This window comes from Nicotiana attenuata, chromosome 1, assembly GCF_001879085.1.
Source record: "Nicotiana attenuata strain UT chromosome 1, NIATTr2, whole genome shotgun sequence".
NCBI lineage: Eukaryota > Viridiplantae > Streptophyta > Magnoliopsida > Solanales > Solanaceae > Nicotiana > Nicotiana attenuata.
The window spans coordinates 10818414-10834739 of record NC_031989.1 but is presented as its reverse complement, the minus strand read 5'-3'; the positions used below and the strand labels follow the sequence as shown (position 1 = coordinate 10834739).

General features: G+C 36.2%; 2 protein-coding genes across 2 annotated transcripts; both read left to right on the top strand.

The window, feature by feature from the left end:
* Positions 224–5514, top strand: LOC109238206 (acetyl-coenzyme A carboxylase carboxyl transferase subunit alpha, chloroplastic-like). The gene is made up of 11 exons (XM_019404663.1): positions 224–348; positions 910–1323; positions 1552–1626; positions 1932–2039; positions 2129–2289; positions 2666–2780; positions 2873–3027; positions 3421–3472; positions 3541–3609; positions 3782–3859; positions 4214–5514. Exons 2-11 carry the CDS (start codon positions 967–969, stop codon positions 5219–5221), a joined length of 2178 nt encoding a protein of 725 aa, XP_019260208.1. The 5' UTR covers positions 224–348; positions 910–966; the 3' UTR covers positions 5222–5514.
* LOC109238126 (DEAD-box ATP-dependent RNA helicase 8-like) lies at positions 7157–15375 on the top strand. Its single transcript, XM_019404586.1, has 9 exons — positions 7157–7784; positions 9410–9470; positions 10750–10984; positions 12663–12901; positions 13183–13434; positions 13526–13706; positions 14417–14505; positions 14587–14660; positions 14747–15375. The coding sequence occupies exons 1-9, from the start codon at positions 7513–7515 to the stop codon at positions 14823–14825; spliced, it is 1482 nt and encodes a 493-aa protein (XP_019260131.1). The 5' UTR covers positions 7157–7512; the 3' UTR covers positions 14826–15375.

The window sequence follows — 16326 nt, the reverse complement described above, 5'->3', positions numbered from 1 at the left end:
AACACTAGTAATATTGTGTGTCTTCTTGTGTAACAAGTCAGCTCAAGCATTTGTCCCCTCAAAAGGCAAAATTTACCTGTCACATGCTTTGGACATGACATGTTTTGGCGGGGACCTCCACGACTTTCCAAATACTAATCCATTAGTATCATCTACAGCCAAAAAAGGAGCATTCAGATTTGTACAGTTGATAACTTGACATATATACATGTATTCTATCTCAACCGTTGGTTCATGTTCTTGAACTACTAGCCTATTCATACCAAAAAAAGCCATATTATAGAAAAGGAGAACCCCAGAATTTTCAGCTCCATATTTCGTGCTCTATACTTTCTTGGCTCAGCCATGGTATATGCTTTCTCAGTTGATATTTATCCATCTATTTTATTCATTTCTTTTTTTGTTGATAGAGTACATAATTTCAAATTTAAGATGATTAGTTGAGGATATTACTAGGGCTAGTTGTCCTACGTGCCCAAACTTTTTGTTTCTTGTAGTTCATTTCTGCTTGCTTTTGTTTACCCAGTTGTGCATTTCTCCTTTGGGCTGCTCAGAATTTTTTTAAACCAAGAATTGATGCTTCTGCTAATGGGTGTGATTGAGTTGTGTAATGACTTTTGTTGCTAATGTGTGTAGCTAGGCTCTTCAGCATTGTTATTTATATGTGGTATCTAAGTATAAAGATGAAATCTTTGTCTCAGTCAAGTTTCAAGACATGTTTTACTGAAATATTTGAAAATTGGGTATTGATGGAACTCACATGATTACTTTTTGAGGATAAAACTCTCTTGATTACTTATTATTATCTCAAGTATATGTGTCAAGCATAGTGGTACAAGTAATTGATGTTAATCTGTCTATCTTTTGAATGTTCATTCTTAATTTTGTTTCTCTGTGTGGGAAATGCAGATATTTGGCTCGTAAGGCATTTAAGCTGATTTGCAGTTTGGCACATTCAAAAAGTAGATGGCCACCTTATCTTTAACAGTTGGGAATTGTGGAAAAGGCAGAAATTCAGAGGACCTCACTTCTGAATTTGTGCCACACTTGTCTCTTGGTAGTGTATTTCTTACCAAAAGGTTGTATGGCCTGAATTTGAAGGATTTGGATGGTCCCAAACTAAGGACACGGAAGAAATTCCGCGTTGGTGCTGAAATAAAGAAGTGGAAGAAGCATGATTACCCCTGGCCTGGTGATATTGATCCAAACACTAAGACACCCTTAAAGTATCTTTCCTTCTTTAAACCTCTTGATGAGAAACCAAAACCAGTCACACTTGCCTTTGAGAAGCCATTGGTTGATTTAGAGAAACAGCTTATTGAGGTGAGTTGGTTACAAATGATGTTTGGTTATAGCCAATTAAAGTGTACAATGACAATTATCAATGGCTATATATGCCGTTACATGTATGTATTGCTGACACAAATTAAGTATGTGGTGACAGCGTGGCTAATTCATGATTATGGCACCGGGAATGTAAAATCTCATTCTATTGACAGTAGTTGCCAGAATCAGAAAACTAATGCTTTATTCAACTCATTTCTTGTACAGGTGCGTAGGATGGCTGAAGACACTGGATTGGATTTCACTGATCAGATTAATGCTTTGGAAGCCAAGTATCAACAGGTAAACTCACATGACTCTTACAATAGATAGCTGGTTGTATATGTTTGTTACCAAAATTTGCTTTAGTTTTGAACTAAACTGATCTTAAAGAGGGCAACAGTCCGCTAAGTGTCGTTTTCCTTGTATAACTAACTTATGAGATACTATCTACTTTTTTGCTTCTAAGGGTTTGTTACAAAGTAACACATTGTGTTGTTCATTTTGCAAAGGACATTAGCTTATTATGGTGATATATATCTTTGCAAATATAGTCATTTGACCAACTCTTTTTTCTGTTCTATTTGATACATATGCCATACTTTCAGGCCCTGAAGGACTTGTACACTCATTTGACACCCATTCAACGCCTCCAAATTGCTCGACACCCTAATAGACCAACTGTTCTTGATCATATACTAAATATGACAGAGAAGGTATAATTTGTGATATTTGCTTTTCACCAATGTTTGTTAGCAGCTTCTCTTACAACTCGAGTTATCTTATTCCTATGTTATGCATAAAGTGGGTAGAGCTCCATGGAGATCGTGCTGGCTATGACGATCCAGCCATGATTACTGGCATTGGGAGCATTGAAGGAAGAAGTTACCTCTTCATTGGCCACCAGAAAGGTAGAAATACAAAAGAAAACATCATGCGAAACTTTGCAATGCCAACTCCTCATGGGTATGTTTCAAGAATTCTCCTTCACAGCAATATTAGATTTATCTCATGTGCAGAATTGTACTTATTTACTATCATTAAGCATTCCAAGTAATCTGTTCTGTGTGCATTAAAAGGATAAATTGAATTAGTTTTTTCACTAGTCTATCAAGTTAAGCTGAAGTAGTCTGCTTATGAGTTTTTCAGCATGTTCCCAAATCAGTTTTATAATTGCACAGGCTATTCAGGGTTTTGGAGAGTCTATGTATCGTTCAGTTGTTAAAAGGAGATATCCTTTAGTTTTTGACAATGTAACGATGGAAATATCCTTTAATTTGATACCTCAAAGTTGGCTTTGTAAAAAGATGGATTGGTAACTACTAAATCTTTGCCTTTGCAGCTACAGAAAGGCTTTGAGAATGATGAAATATGCTGATCATCATGGCTTCCCTATTGTTACATTTGTAGACACACCAGGCGCTTTTGCTGATTTAAGATCTGAAGAGCTAGGTCAGGTATGGATGTTTACATTGACTATCAAATTTTGCGTTATTGAATAAGGTTTAGTCATGTAGCATCTATAATCCCCTCCAATATTTTCATGTAGGGTGAGGCTATAGCCCACAATTTAAGGACAATGTTTGGGCTGAAAGTTCCAATCATAACGATTGTAACTGGTGAAGGTGGTTCAGGCGGTGCTCTTGCTATTGGATGTGCAAACAAGTTGTTAATGTTGGAAAACTCAGCGTTTTATGTTGCTAGGTAAAATCTGGTTCATTTTTATTTTCCATAAATTTATTCAACTGCTTAGCAGGCATGTGACATTTTGAAGAATACCAAAAGTTCAAGTCAAAAGTACTTTTTGTGCGTGAAATATAAGCAAGACATGAACTGTCAGCTCACTGCATCAATGGCAAACTAAAACATGCTGTGTCAGGTTAAAGATGTGGACGCATTGCACATGTGTTTAAGTATTGGTTTTAAGTTTCAGGGATTGATCAATCCTTTGAGGCACACAATATTGCTTTAGCATGTTAGTCTCTACACCTGTATAATAAATGACAATTTAGTTGTTGCTTCTACATTTCTCGCATTGTTTCCTTGATTATCTCGTTCTTTGGTATATCTTTACAAAGTCTATGCTTCTCTGATCAGTCCTGAAGCTTGTGCTGCAATATTGTGGAAATCTTCACAAGCAGCTCCAAAGGTATACAAGATATTGTGTTTGAAGTTTGTGAAAATATGGTTACCGTTACTGAAATTTTTATTGAATAGGCAGCTGAAAAACTGAGGATCACAGCTCAGGAACATTACAGGCTCAAGATAGCTGATGGTATTATTCCTGTAAGAACTCTTGCCATCTATACTTTCACCTTTTACACTTCTTGGTTTTAGAGAGGAAAAGATTTGGAAATTCATGGTGAAGGCTTCCAGTAGTTAAACTGAAACAAGTTGCTTATTTTACCCATCCAATCATCCTTGCTGTAATATTGGCTTTGTTTGTCATCTCTTGCAGGAACCTCTGGGTGGTGCCCATGCCGATCCTTTCTGGGCGTCTCAGCAGATTAAACATGCAATTGTCGAGGCTATGGCGGTAATACCTCATGTCTTTGGAAATTGATCAAAGGCTAATGCTTTTTCTTAAGAAAGAGTAACGATTGGCTTCTTATTGTAAGAGGAAATGGAAAGAAAGTAACAGCAAGGACGCCAATTTTTGTTTGGGGGTACTTCTGTGGGATAGGATGGAATAGAATTACCATATACTAGACTATTATCTAACGGTGCTTTCTGAATTTGTCGAATGACTGAATTCTAACATAATAGCCAGCCTGAACTAGTTTGGAATTGACATAGTTGATCGATATAATGAATTCTTCTGTGTTTGACTGTATTCTACATTTCTACTTGCAGTTTTGCGTTGATTTTTCACTATGGTTTCCTAATACAGGAACTTGGAAGGATGAACACTGAACAGTTGCTTCACCACCGGATGCTTAAATTTCGTTCAATTGGAGGTTTCCAGGAGGGCATTCAGGTTGAACCTGAAAGGAAGCGCAAAATGAAGCCATCCGAGGTTAACACACAGCCTGCTGATTTGGAATCAGAGCTTGCAAATCTTAGGAAGAAGATTCTAGAAGCTAAGGGACCATCTGATCCTGTTACAACCCAAGTCCTTGAGAAGCTCCAAGAAGATCTAGATACTGAGATAACAAAGGCATTCATAGCTATGGGCTTGCAGGATAAGATTGAATCTCTAAAACTAGAGTTGCAAAGAGCTCCTATTCCGGATCAACCACTTAACAAGTCTTTGCAGGAGAAAGCTAATAAGATTATGCAAGAATTTAAGCAGAAGCTGTCACAACCTGGCGCATATCTTGGTTTAAAGCAAAAGCTCCACACTGTGGAGATGGCTAGCAAGCTCATCGAGCAGAAGAATAAAATTGAGAAACTAAAAACTGATGTCAACCAGAAAATTCCAACAACTGTAAAAGCCAAGCTAGAGCTTTTAAATGCAGCTTCTCAAAAGCTATCAAACGGCGAACCTTTGGATACAAATCTGGTGGAGGAAGTAGAAAAAGCTAAGAAAGAGCTGGAGGATGTTCTAAAGTCAGCTAACCTGGAAATAGTAGGCACGCGCAAAAGGACGAACGTTGCTGCTCCTCCAGAATTGGAAGAGGATTTGGCAAAGGTAAATGAGGAGATAAAGGAGGAGATTCAAAGAGCTGTGACTAGATCAGGTCTTAGTGAGAAGATTGAAGAGTTGAAGCTGGAGATTGTGAAGGATTCCAGCTCAGAAAAGGTAAAAGAGCTGGAAACTGAGATCAGGGAAGGGATTGCTGCTGCCCTTAGTGTCACCCCACTGAAAGAAAAGGTTGAAAGTCTAAGAGAGAAGCTGGCACTATCTTCCAAGGATGATATAGAAAGTAAAGTTGGTGCAGAAAATGGAAGATGGTAAGACTAGCTCATGAATTTTTTCTTGTGCTTGGACATGTCTAAGAGTTTTTCGGTCCCTCCTAAGACATGCCGAATATTTCTTTTACTCAATATTACAATTCTTGGTAGTTGATATAAGAAAATTAAACTGAGAAGAGGAAACATATGGCATTGATGTCCCTAATGGTGTACTTTATGTGTATATGATTTGGTTTTTTCATTGATGTATGAATAGCTTTATCTCTTGCTATAAGTATTGATAATCTGCACTTGGATGATTTTATGCTTATAAAATATATGGATTACAGATGTAAAGTTAGTTTGCAGCAGAATATGTATATACATTTTCGATAGATGTTTTTCACTTTTTTCTGTTGCTGATTGAGCTAGATTCCGTCTGAGTTCATTTTGGTTATGCTTAAAACATATGGATGATATAAGGTCTTTTTCTCCCTATACTATAACAGCCCAGCCCGCTAGTGATATTGTCCGCTCTGGGGCTAGGCCCGCACGGGTTTAAAACGCGTCACTAGGGTCTAAGGCTTGTTAACTTACATACCCAACATCTCTTTTGTGTTTTGCCGATCTGGGACTCTGTCTAAAGTTTGGGGTGTTACATATATGATGCGAGTTCTCCTTGATTAATGCGAGTTCATTCCTTGATTAAAACGCGTCACTAGGGACCGGATTGTTAAGATAGAATAGATTTACCAATTGGCACCACTTTATAATTAGGGGTGTTCATGGTTCGGTTTGGATCGGTTTTTCTCTAAAAAGAAACCAAACCAATTGAGTCCGTTTTTCAAATATTAGAACCAAACCAAACCAATTAAGTCGGTTTTTTCTCGATTCGGTTTATGTCGGGTTTTGTCGGTTTTTTCTTAAATATAAGACATACACTACCAAACACATATTCCGGCGATCACATTTTCAACGTAACACTATCAAATCAATTGCCCTTTGAGAAATCTGTTATTTACTAAAATATATTGATAATAGTTGAATCAAATAGTGATGAATAATTTAAGGACTCAATTAAAAATATATTATTTTTAACATGATATGGAATCTTACACTTAAAAAAAGAAAACTACCAATCAAACTAGAATATAAAGGTAAAGAACTGGAGTAAAAGTGCAAACGATTAACATTTACCATAAAATTTTTAAAACTTTGTATAAAAATATACATATATATAGGTGTAATAATAAATTTGAAATAGTTACTCCTATAGTCGGTTTGATTCGGTTTTTTTCGGTTATTTTTTGATTAAAACCAAAACCAAACCAAATTTGATCGGTTTTTAAAATTCAAAACCAAAACCAAACCAAACCAAAAAATATTGGTGTTTTTGATCGGTTTGATTTGGTTCGGTTTTTCGGGTTTTTATGAACACCCCTATTTACAACATAACAATTTGTATTCTTTATCAACTTGCAATCTGGTCCCTTTAAAAGCAAATATTGAAATCATTAGTTGGGTTACTAAATTACTCCAACTGTGTGACTGTTTAAATCAAATTCATACAACTCTAGCACACAACACCAAAGTACGTGTGGCCAATGAATAATAAACAATAAGCTCCGTCTTTAAAAAAAGGTACTAGTAATAGTAACGGAAAATTAGGCTGGATGAACCTTTTTTAACAACTACTTATATTTTGTTTTCATTAAGAATTTTTTTGAAAAATAGCTTCTGGTCAGAATTTTGAAGCAACCGAAATTATGACACACCAAAATTTTTAGCCTTAATGCTAAAAACTTCTGGTGATCCGTTAAGATTTATGACAATATCATGATGATTATCATAATTACTACGAGCTTAAAAATGCTTTAAAATGGAGAAAAATTATGCCGAACTTTAAAATTGAGGCATAAGGTTTTACCCTCAAAATTTTTATTACCGGAATTAGAAAGTCAACCAAATGTTCTATTTGTTCTCCCCTGTAATAAAGTCTCCACTAAATTTAAATTAAGAGCCCCATTGCTTAATGCTCACAAAAAGCTAGCATAAATACATTCATTACTCAGTAATTTTAAGTTTTTAACAAATCTCTCTCCACGCCCTCGAACCACTTTTCCTTTAATCATTTTTTTCATTTTCTTCTACTTCGAATTTTCCTCGAATTTTTAGCGGAATTTTCGTAATACTTCTGTCACCGGAGAACGCACATATAATCGCCGTAGGTTGCCGGAGATCGTACTTTTGTCACCGAGCTACAACCAGAAATTAAGCTAGGAACATTTTTGTCGCATAATTGTTGCGTGTTTCAATTGGATAATTTCTTTAGTTTTTGGAGATACCTAATTAGTGATGAATCCGAGAGCGAGATTTCAACCGCCGGGATTGGGCCGTGGAGGTGGCGGCAGCGGGAGTATGCATCCAAATACTAACCCTTATTTTCAACCTAGAAACTCTCAGCAGTATATACAGAGAGGTCCTGCGCCCTATCAGCAGCAACACCAGCAGCAGCATTTTCAGAACCAGCAAACACAGCAGTGGCTCAGAAGGAATCAGTTGCCATCTGCTGATTCTACGGTTGACGAGATTGAAAAGACTGTACAGTCCGAAGCCGTTGACCAGAGGTAGGGTTTATTTTCTCCTTTTATTTTCATTTTGTTGTGCATAGAATGTATGAATACGTGTGAGATTTTGAGAATTTATAGTTCACCCTTATTTGTCTTAAAACTCAAATTATTGAGTATTCTAATGAATTAGAGGATTCTTAGTCAGACCCCAACTTGTTTGAGATCGAGGCAAGAATTTTTGTCGATTACTGTATGCTACATTGTACTCAATTACAGATTGTTTTAGTACAAACTACAAATGTGGTAAGTGAACAAATCGGTCAAGTTAGAGATATTGGTATAATTGATGTTTTGAGTGTTGCAGGTCATGGTCTTAAAGCTAGCTAACTTCTTTTCTGAATCACTTTTTTATCTAAACTAGTTTGTCATCATGTGGGATCAGAATATAGGGAACTTCTTGATGGATGGAAAGAAATAGATTATTAATTAGTTGGACTATGTTAAGAGTGTGTAATCAACTTTTTACTAGGTTTTTGGTGGGGGTGCATGCGAGTTATTTCCTTAGATTGCTTGAGTCAAAGCTGATCTGCGTTTGAGGATCAGAGCTTGTTAACTCAATATCACGTGTACGTACGTGACTCTCTATGTACCAACATAAACTGTTGTTGGGCCCGATATCTTTTTCCAGTATAGTAGGTAAGCTTGAGCATTTTATTTTCAGGTTGCAATAAGCTTGGACCATGAATATGACTGTGCTCAAGGCTCAAGCTAGAGTATTCAGTGTTTTTGTTTCTCAACTAAACTAAGCACATCATAAATCTCATAGTAATCACAGTATTAACTTGCTTTATTGGTTGAGAACTTTAGGATATAAGGCCTATTTTTGAGGAGGCACTTTTTGGATATGCAAGATATTGGCGACTCTTTTTCTTTATTGACCAGGCAAGATATTGGCGAGTCTAATTTTCCTACATGCAGTGATACCAATTCGATCCGAGCTCTCGTATTATATGCCTAGCAATAGGCTTGCTAAAAACTACTTCCTCCTAGACGAATTTTGTTGGTTTGTCTTGCCCCTAAAAAGTTTCTTGTATACGTTATCGTCCACATACACCGAATCGAAGCATTTTGAGACAATCATCCAGCCACCCAAACTTTTTTTTCCTCGATAGATCAGACCTTCAACTGCTAACAGCATGTCCTAGCATTTTGTGAAACCAGATTTTCCCAAGAACGACTCTGTTGGACTAAGCTTAAGAGATGGTTGTGAGTCTCATTATGATGACTGCATCAATGTGAATGTCAGGGGGCAGAGCTTTGCTTAGTTTTCCCATCTTACTCAAGTCATTATGATTGGAACTTTTAAGGGTCAGGGAGCCAGGTACCAACAAACGCCTGCAATTTGGAAGAGACTTTTTCTTCCATATGAGAAATACTGAAGGAAAGAAAGGATGATTTCTCTTATTAACTGCAAACAGTATATCAATGGAGGATGTTTGTTCTCCCAAAAAGTTTCATTGGCTTATCATTTTTCGATACAGATTTAGGACGTTTTTTATTTTCATGTATCACGAGTGACGAGTTTGAATTATTTCATTAAGTTATTCTGTCAAACATATTTTAAACCATAGCTGGGATAATGATAAATCAATTCCTTTTCTTCTCTTTTCCCCTTTATTCAGTTCACAAGATTGGAAGGCTAGGTTGAAGATACCACCACCTGATACTCGATACAGAACGGAGGTAAATTGGAAACCGTTATCTTTTCGTGCAGTTCAGTATATTGTATTCTCTTTGTGACAACATGTTTGTGACCATGTTTGTTCTCTTTCTTCCCGATGTCAATTTTCATCTATCTGTCTCTTACACCTAGTGGTTTCCCATCTGCCATAAGCAGTTTCATTGATAAATTGTTGCCGAAGACTTGAATCATAAGTAAATGCTGTAAGAAATGAGGTGTCCGACTAGCATCTCGTAAACTATTAGCTTGACTCATGAAATTTTGTCATGGAATGCTTGCATATAAAGTGCCTAAAGACCAGAAATATCTATCAATTTCAGCCCTTGAGTTGTTTTATTTTTGAGAATCCAGAAAACAAATGTTACATCTAAATGAGGACTATAACATATCCTCTATCTGGAGTTGTTCGTGTTTATTATTTTTTTTGGAGAATAACACAATGCAAACTCGTACTGAAAATAAGTAGAGAGTACCAGAGGACTTTTTGGTGTTATATAAAGTGGGTAAAAGATTTCTTTTAAGCGATCACCATTGTGATGGATTAAAGAAGAAAGTACATTATCTTTTTGGGACAAAGGCAGTGATATTTCTCCTGCTGAGATTTTCCCTTAGTTATGGCAGTTCAGCTTATATTTTGTCATTTTTCCCTCTTTGGCCTTCCTCACCCATGTTATTATTGATCTAACTCTGTAGTTGTGCACTTGAGGGCCACGTAAATGCTCTTGTTCCTAATTTAACCCATTAGGAGAGTGGGATCTGACAGTTAACTGTAAAGCAAAAACAAATTGCTTATGTAGAGCAGCTGAAAGATGTCATATTAGTCACACAATTGCTAGAAGAGTCTGGCGCTATTCATATGATATGTAGCATAGATTTGTAAGTCTACATTTCTAATCTTTTGCATGTTTTAACAGCCTTCATATTATTCACACAAGTGCTAGAAGAGTGCGAGGCTATTCATATGATGTGTAGCATAGCATTGTAAGTCTACATTTATAGTCTTTTGCGTGTTTTAACACTAAGTTATGCACAATATAGTAACATCTAAGTTATATATTTTACTCACTGAGTGCTGGGTTCTCATTTCGTCTTACTTGGTGTTTTTTTTTATCCCTGACTTTTTTCTTTTGGCTCTAGGAAAATTTCTGTGATGATGTAGTGTTGTTTAGGAGGTTATTTCTGGTTGTTCTGCATACACGAATGACATTTGAGCTTCTGCTTATATCCTCCTCTGCTTTGGACTTGCATTACTGATTGTTTCGCTGCTACTTTTCCTTGCAGGATGTGACAGCAACCAAGGGAAATGAGTTTGAAGACTACTTTCTTAAGCGTGAACTGCTTATGGGAATTTATGAAAAGGGCTTTGAGAGACCATCTCCGATTCAAGAGGAAAGCATTCCAATCGCTCTAACTGGAAGTGACATTTTGGCTAGGGCCAAAAATGGAACTGGGAAGACTGCTGCCTTCTGCATTCCTGCTTTCGAGAAAATTGATCAAGACAAGAATGCAATTCAAGGTTCTTATCTAGGAATCTTATAGTTATATTGTGAACTCCCTAGTGCCTCTAGGGCTGCAAGTAAACTAAGCTTTACATACAAGTTGGTGTTGAGCATGGATTGAGTTGCTAGTAAAGCTTTGCATAATCTGGCATATAGCTCCTTTGCTGAAGTAGTTGAGTTGGGCCTGAATTCATTTAGGCTCCTCAAGTAGAGTAGTCAAAAGTTAAAAAAAGAAAAAAGCCAAAGTCTTTTGGGCCTTTAAGCGCAAAGCGGATCTAAAGTGTGGGCTTTAACAAAGAAAAGCAGCACATGAAGAGAAAATTAAAAAAAAAAAAGTGTAATGCATCAATCTATTAAAGCGAAATTCGTAATGTAAAAAACTATATCAATCTAGGTTACAAACCATCTTAAATTTCTGATTTTAGATGAAACGATCTAGTTTTATATTTTTTGGAGCTAGTTTTTCTGCTAAAATTTTATTTTCTTATCCATGTGGGGCTCTTCTCCGGACCTTGCGTGAAAGTGGGATGCTTCGTGCACGGGGATGCCCTTTTTCTATCCAAATCACAAAAAATACATTCGAGCTTTTTAACAAATCATGTCTTAGTCTACCAGCTATATTTGTTCTCTGTTTTTGCTCTCTGTGAGACAGAGCTAAGGGAAATAAGGTGCATGCTTTATCTCCTTAGTGCCTGCAGTGGTACTTAAGCAAGGCCAAGCCACAACCTGGCTTTAGCCGAGCTTTAGGACTTAAGCGTGCCTCAGATGACCCTTTAACAACACTGCCCTCAAGTAGATTCCCTTTTTTCTTCTTACAGGAGTTGTAATGTAATGGTTTTCGTATCTCCATATCATATTTTAATCGCCTAAAAGGCTAAAACAAAATTCTTTTTGGATTAATTCTATGGAGCTTATTGCATTTCATTTACAATTGCGGAGGTAATTAAGAAATATCAAGTAATACAATAAGTTCCGGAAGTATTGGCTCTTGTAAATAAATATTTTGAATTTAAATTCCCATATCCAAAAAGACATCTCCATTCCAAATCAAAATGTTTTGAACTTAAATCCAAGCCCATGCTTGTAAAATACTTGTTCCAAGGCTCTCGTAAACAATTCTTTTTCAGTATGAAGTTGGCTTGAATTTAATCTAGTTGAGTTCAATTTTATGTTGCTTCTTAACAGTTCTGAGCTTAAGCTTGGGTTGGCTTATTTACTGGTGAGCCAAGTTCAGGCCTTCTATCAATTGTCTTGACTCATTCGGAGTTCTGAGTTAATGTAAGCCATTTCCAGGTTCCGATGGGTGCCCCTCCATGGCCTCATTAATAAAGCAACTATGTCACTTAGAGTTAGAAGTGTAATGACAAGATTATATTGTCAATTTTGACCTGCCATAGAAAGTTTTAGCTTAGAAGCATATGTTGCTGGCATTTTCCTATTATATGTAGTCTATGTTGCTACATTTCTTTGCTTCACATGAAGTAATGTGCTGTGAGTATCTTGCTTTTTATTTGGTCACGAGCAAGCTATGTTTGATACGGTGGGCTAATGATAGAGCTTATAATTGGTCCTAACATAGATTTAGCATCCTGCAAATTAAGAGGAAAATATGGTGTAGTATTTACCCTAGATGCGCAATTAGATCATGCTGTTTTAGTTTCATATCTGAATGTTGTTTGGTGCGTTCATATGCAGCTATTATTCTTGTCCCAACTCGAGAATTGGCCCTCCAAACATCTCAAGTTTGTAAAGAACTGGGGAAGCACTTAAAAATTCAAGTCATGGTTACCACTGGGGGGACTAGCTTAAAGGAGGACATTATGAGACTGTATCAGCCAGTTCATTTACTTGTTGGAACTCCTGGGAGAATTCTTGACCTTGCAAAAAAGGGAGTGTGCATTTTGAAGGATTGCTCCATGCTTATAATGGATGAGGTAATCCTTTCTTGAGTAAGTAAATCAAACGATCATTGCCCACTTTTGTTCTTGAGAGAGCTGACATTTAGAATGCTAAAGTTATAACCTACAAAGTCTAGATGCAATTTTATTTATATTTTGAGAACAAAATATACTGTAGCAACCTTCTCTAACATTATGACTTCATTTGAATTGGATAAACTGTTTTCTGCTTGCCCTTCCCACCCTCTTATTCTCCTTTCCTAGGAAGACACCGTACGTGATTATAAATTGTAACTGTGTCAACTTTTGTCCTTCAGGCTGATAAGCTTCTCTCACCAGAATTCCAACCTTCCATTGTACAGCTGATCCGTTTCATACCTGCAAATCGCCAGATCTTGATGTTTTCTGCTACATTCCCTGTTACTGTGAAGGACTTTAAAGATAGATATTTGAATAAGCCATATGTTATCAACCTCATGGATGAACTTACACTCAAGGGTATAACACAATTTTATGCTTTTGTTGAAGAAAGACAGAAGATTCACTGCCTTAACACTCTCTTCTCAAAGGTTAGTCGTGGTTATACAATGGAGTATAGGTGTTAAATAGCTCAACGTGCACATGCTAACCTGTTTCTATCTGGTTCTTTGTTTGATGGAGCTTCAAATTAACCAATCAATTATTTTTTGCAACTCTGTAAATCGAGTGGAACTTCTTGCCAAGAAGATTACTGAGCTGGGCTATTCATGCTTCTACATTCATGCCAAGATGCTTCAAGATCATAGGAACAGGGTGTTTCATGACTTCCGCAATGGTGCCTGCAGGAACCTTGTTTGTACTGGTATGGTTAATGCATCTGCTTGACACTCCTCGTACTCATACTTGCTATGCTTTTCTGTTGTTAATGTGGCTTAGTGATTGGTGAATATGCTCCTTATTAATTCTTGTTAATGTGTCCACATGTTCACTATGGATATTACGATTCATCCTTATTTAGGGATCAGTACTTCTAAATACATAATAATTCCGTAAAAGGTGCGGCTTATTATTTAGTATTCTCTTCATAATATGTTCTCATGTAGACAAATATCATGAGAAGTATTTGACGCCTGGTATATTGTGGTGTAACTCAATTGGTTTCAAGTGCACCTTTGTTGCGTCAGATTGCATGTACTTATTATCTGACCAAACTGGTGCTAAATGGAGTTGCCTCTTTTTTGTTGGTGTTAATAAGGTTTAGTTCCCACCTCTTTTGGTTGCTTTTTTTTTGGGGTGGTGTGGGGTGGTGGGGTTGGGGGGTTTAACTATATTCTATTTGGAGTTTATGCATTTCCTTAAATGGAATTTGTATCTATTCCATTGTCCATGTTGCCATGTTCTTGGTGTTGCTAAGCTTTTAACTCTTACATGAATCTTGACTTGATCTTTCATGATGCATGCCTAAATCTCATTGAGAGTTTTTTGTTACAGGATCAGTATGTGTTCCTGTGGGAAGTGTCTAATATGTTAATTGATTGATTTAGTAACACTGCTCTTTCATGATGGTTGCAGATTTGTTTACTAGAGGAATAGATATTCAAGCAGTCAATGTTGTTATCAATTTTGATTTCCCTAAGAACTCAGAAACGTATTTGCACAGGGTATGTGCTACAGATCATTGTCTTGCTTATCAACTTATCTCTCTGTTTGTGCTATTTCCTCATTGATAATTGTTTTTGCAGGTTGGACGGTCAGGGAGATTTGGACACCTTGGTTTAGCTGTTAACCTGATTACTTATGAAGATCGCTTCAATCTGTATGCATAAAGTTTATTTTTTTAATGATAGAAGGACATTTAGTTTTCATGTGTCGGTTTCTTATGATATTGATTGCATCTGGCAGGTACAGAATTGAACAAGAACTAGGAACAGAGATCAAGCAAATTCCTCCACAGATCGATCAAGCTATATATTGCCAGTGAGCAGTTAGTTAGAGAAACAAGATAGTGGACATGGTGGATATGATGATGGTGGAGGTGGTGATGGAGGTTGTGGAGATAGTGGCTATGATGATGGTGGAGGCGGCCGGGAGGTGGCGGCGATGAAGAAAAAAAAGAAGAAAAACTGAAAAAAATTATATCCTTCTTTTATTTTTATCTTGTATTGGGACCCGTTTCAGCATTAAGTTTTGCAAATCACTCTCAAAAGAGTGTATGATACACACATTTATGCCAAGCAGTGTGTGTCTAATGGGTACATTTTGGTGGACGTTGGAGTGTCTATTGAGAAAGCCTTAGCGAGGTGCCAAAATAAAAGGTGGTGACAAGTTTAGAGGGCTATTTGGCAATCTCTCTTTTTAGTTTGTCCTTTCGACTATTCTAGTGTATGGTTGCTACGTTTATGTGGAAGAAGTAGCTTCATGTATCAACAAATATTCTGGGAACTAAATGAAGTCGGTAATATGGGCTCAGTAAGCGGATTTAGGGAATCCAAAGTTCCCCTTCCCTTGGCTGAGAATGATTAAACGTTGAATATGCTCTTTATTTTCTCTCAAAAGTTCCTGAAATGCGAAAGGATAACATCGTCAGGCGGTTCGGGGGAGGGGGGGGGGGGGGGTGTGAGAGATCAGTAAAATCTTTTGCTTGAGATCCCAAAAATCTTGAGGCTAGAAAAACTTTTAATAGTGGAAAGTATGATTTTATTTTCAGCAAATATTGAAGTTTGTAGCAAAAGAAAAAATTACAAAGTTTTTACAATTTAAAAAAAAAAAGATTGCCTGCTTTATATTTGATTGTAATTAAAATTCCTAAGAAAAAGGAGACATGAGAATTTGAAAAAAAAATGTTTATGCAATAAACAACCTTAATGACGGTTACACATGCTTTCAGAATTGTAAGTTCAAGAGAAAATTCAATTAGAAGATATTACCGAGAAAATTTTGATTTGTTCCAAATGTTTATATAACTTATAGAATAATGCTAACAATTCTTAAAATTACTTGTCTTAACTGAAAGATGCTTTCAAAATAAAATTAATAAAATATTATTAAGATCAACAACGTATCAAGAAAGAGCTGCTCTATTTTCAATTAACAAAGAATTGTTTGAAAAAATTGACACACACACATTGTAAAAAGCACGTTAGTCTAACATAAAATATTAATAGACTTTTTCACCCTTCGTGTGCATTTCATGTTGGATAAAGTTATAATTAAGATTAATTATTAAAAAATTAATTTTCTTGTATTCATTATCAGGCCCTTTTATTTAATAAAAATTATTCTTTTGTATAGTGACATTACTAATGCATTAAATCTCATTTCGAAGTTGTTAATTCAATTTCTCTAGTTGCAATTAATTTTGAGTTCTCTGGAATAGTCTTTTTATTAACCATAATAAAGAAAATTGGAGTACCATCTCTGTTAAAACTTAAAACGTTACAATTAATTTTAAAAATTTTATTATTTTCTTGCGATCATTATTT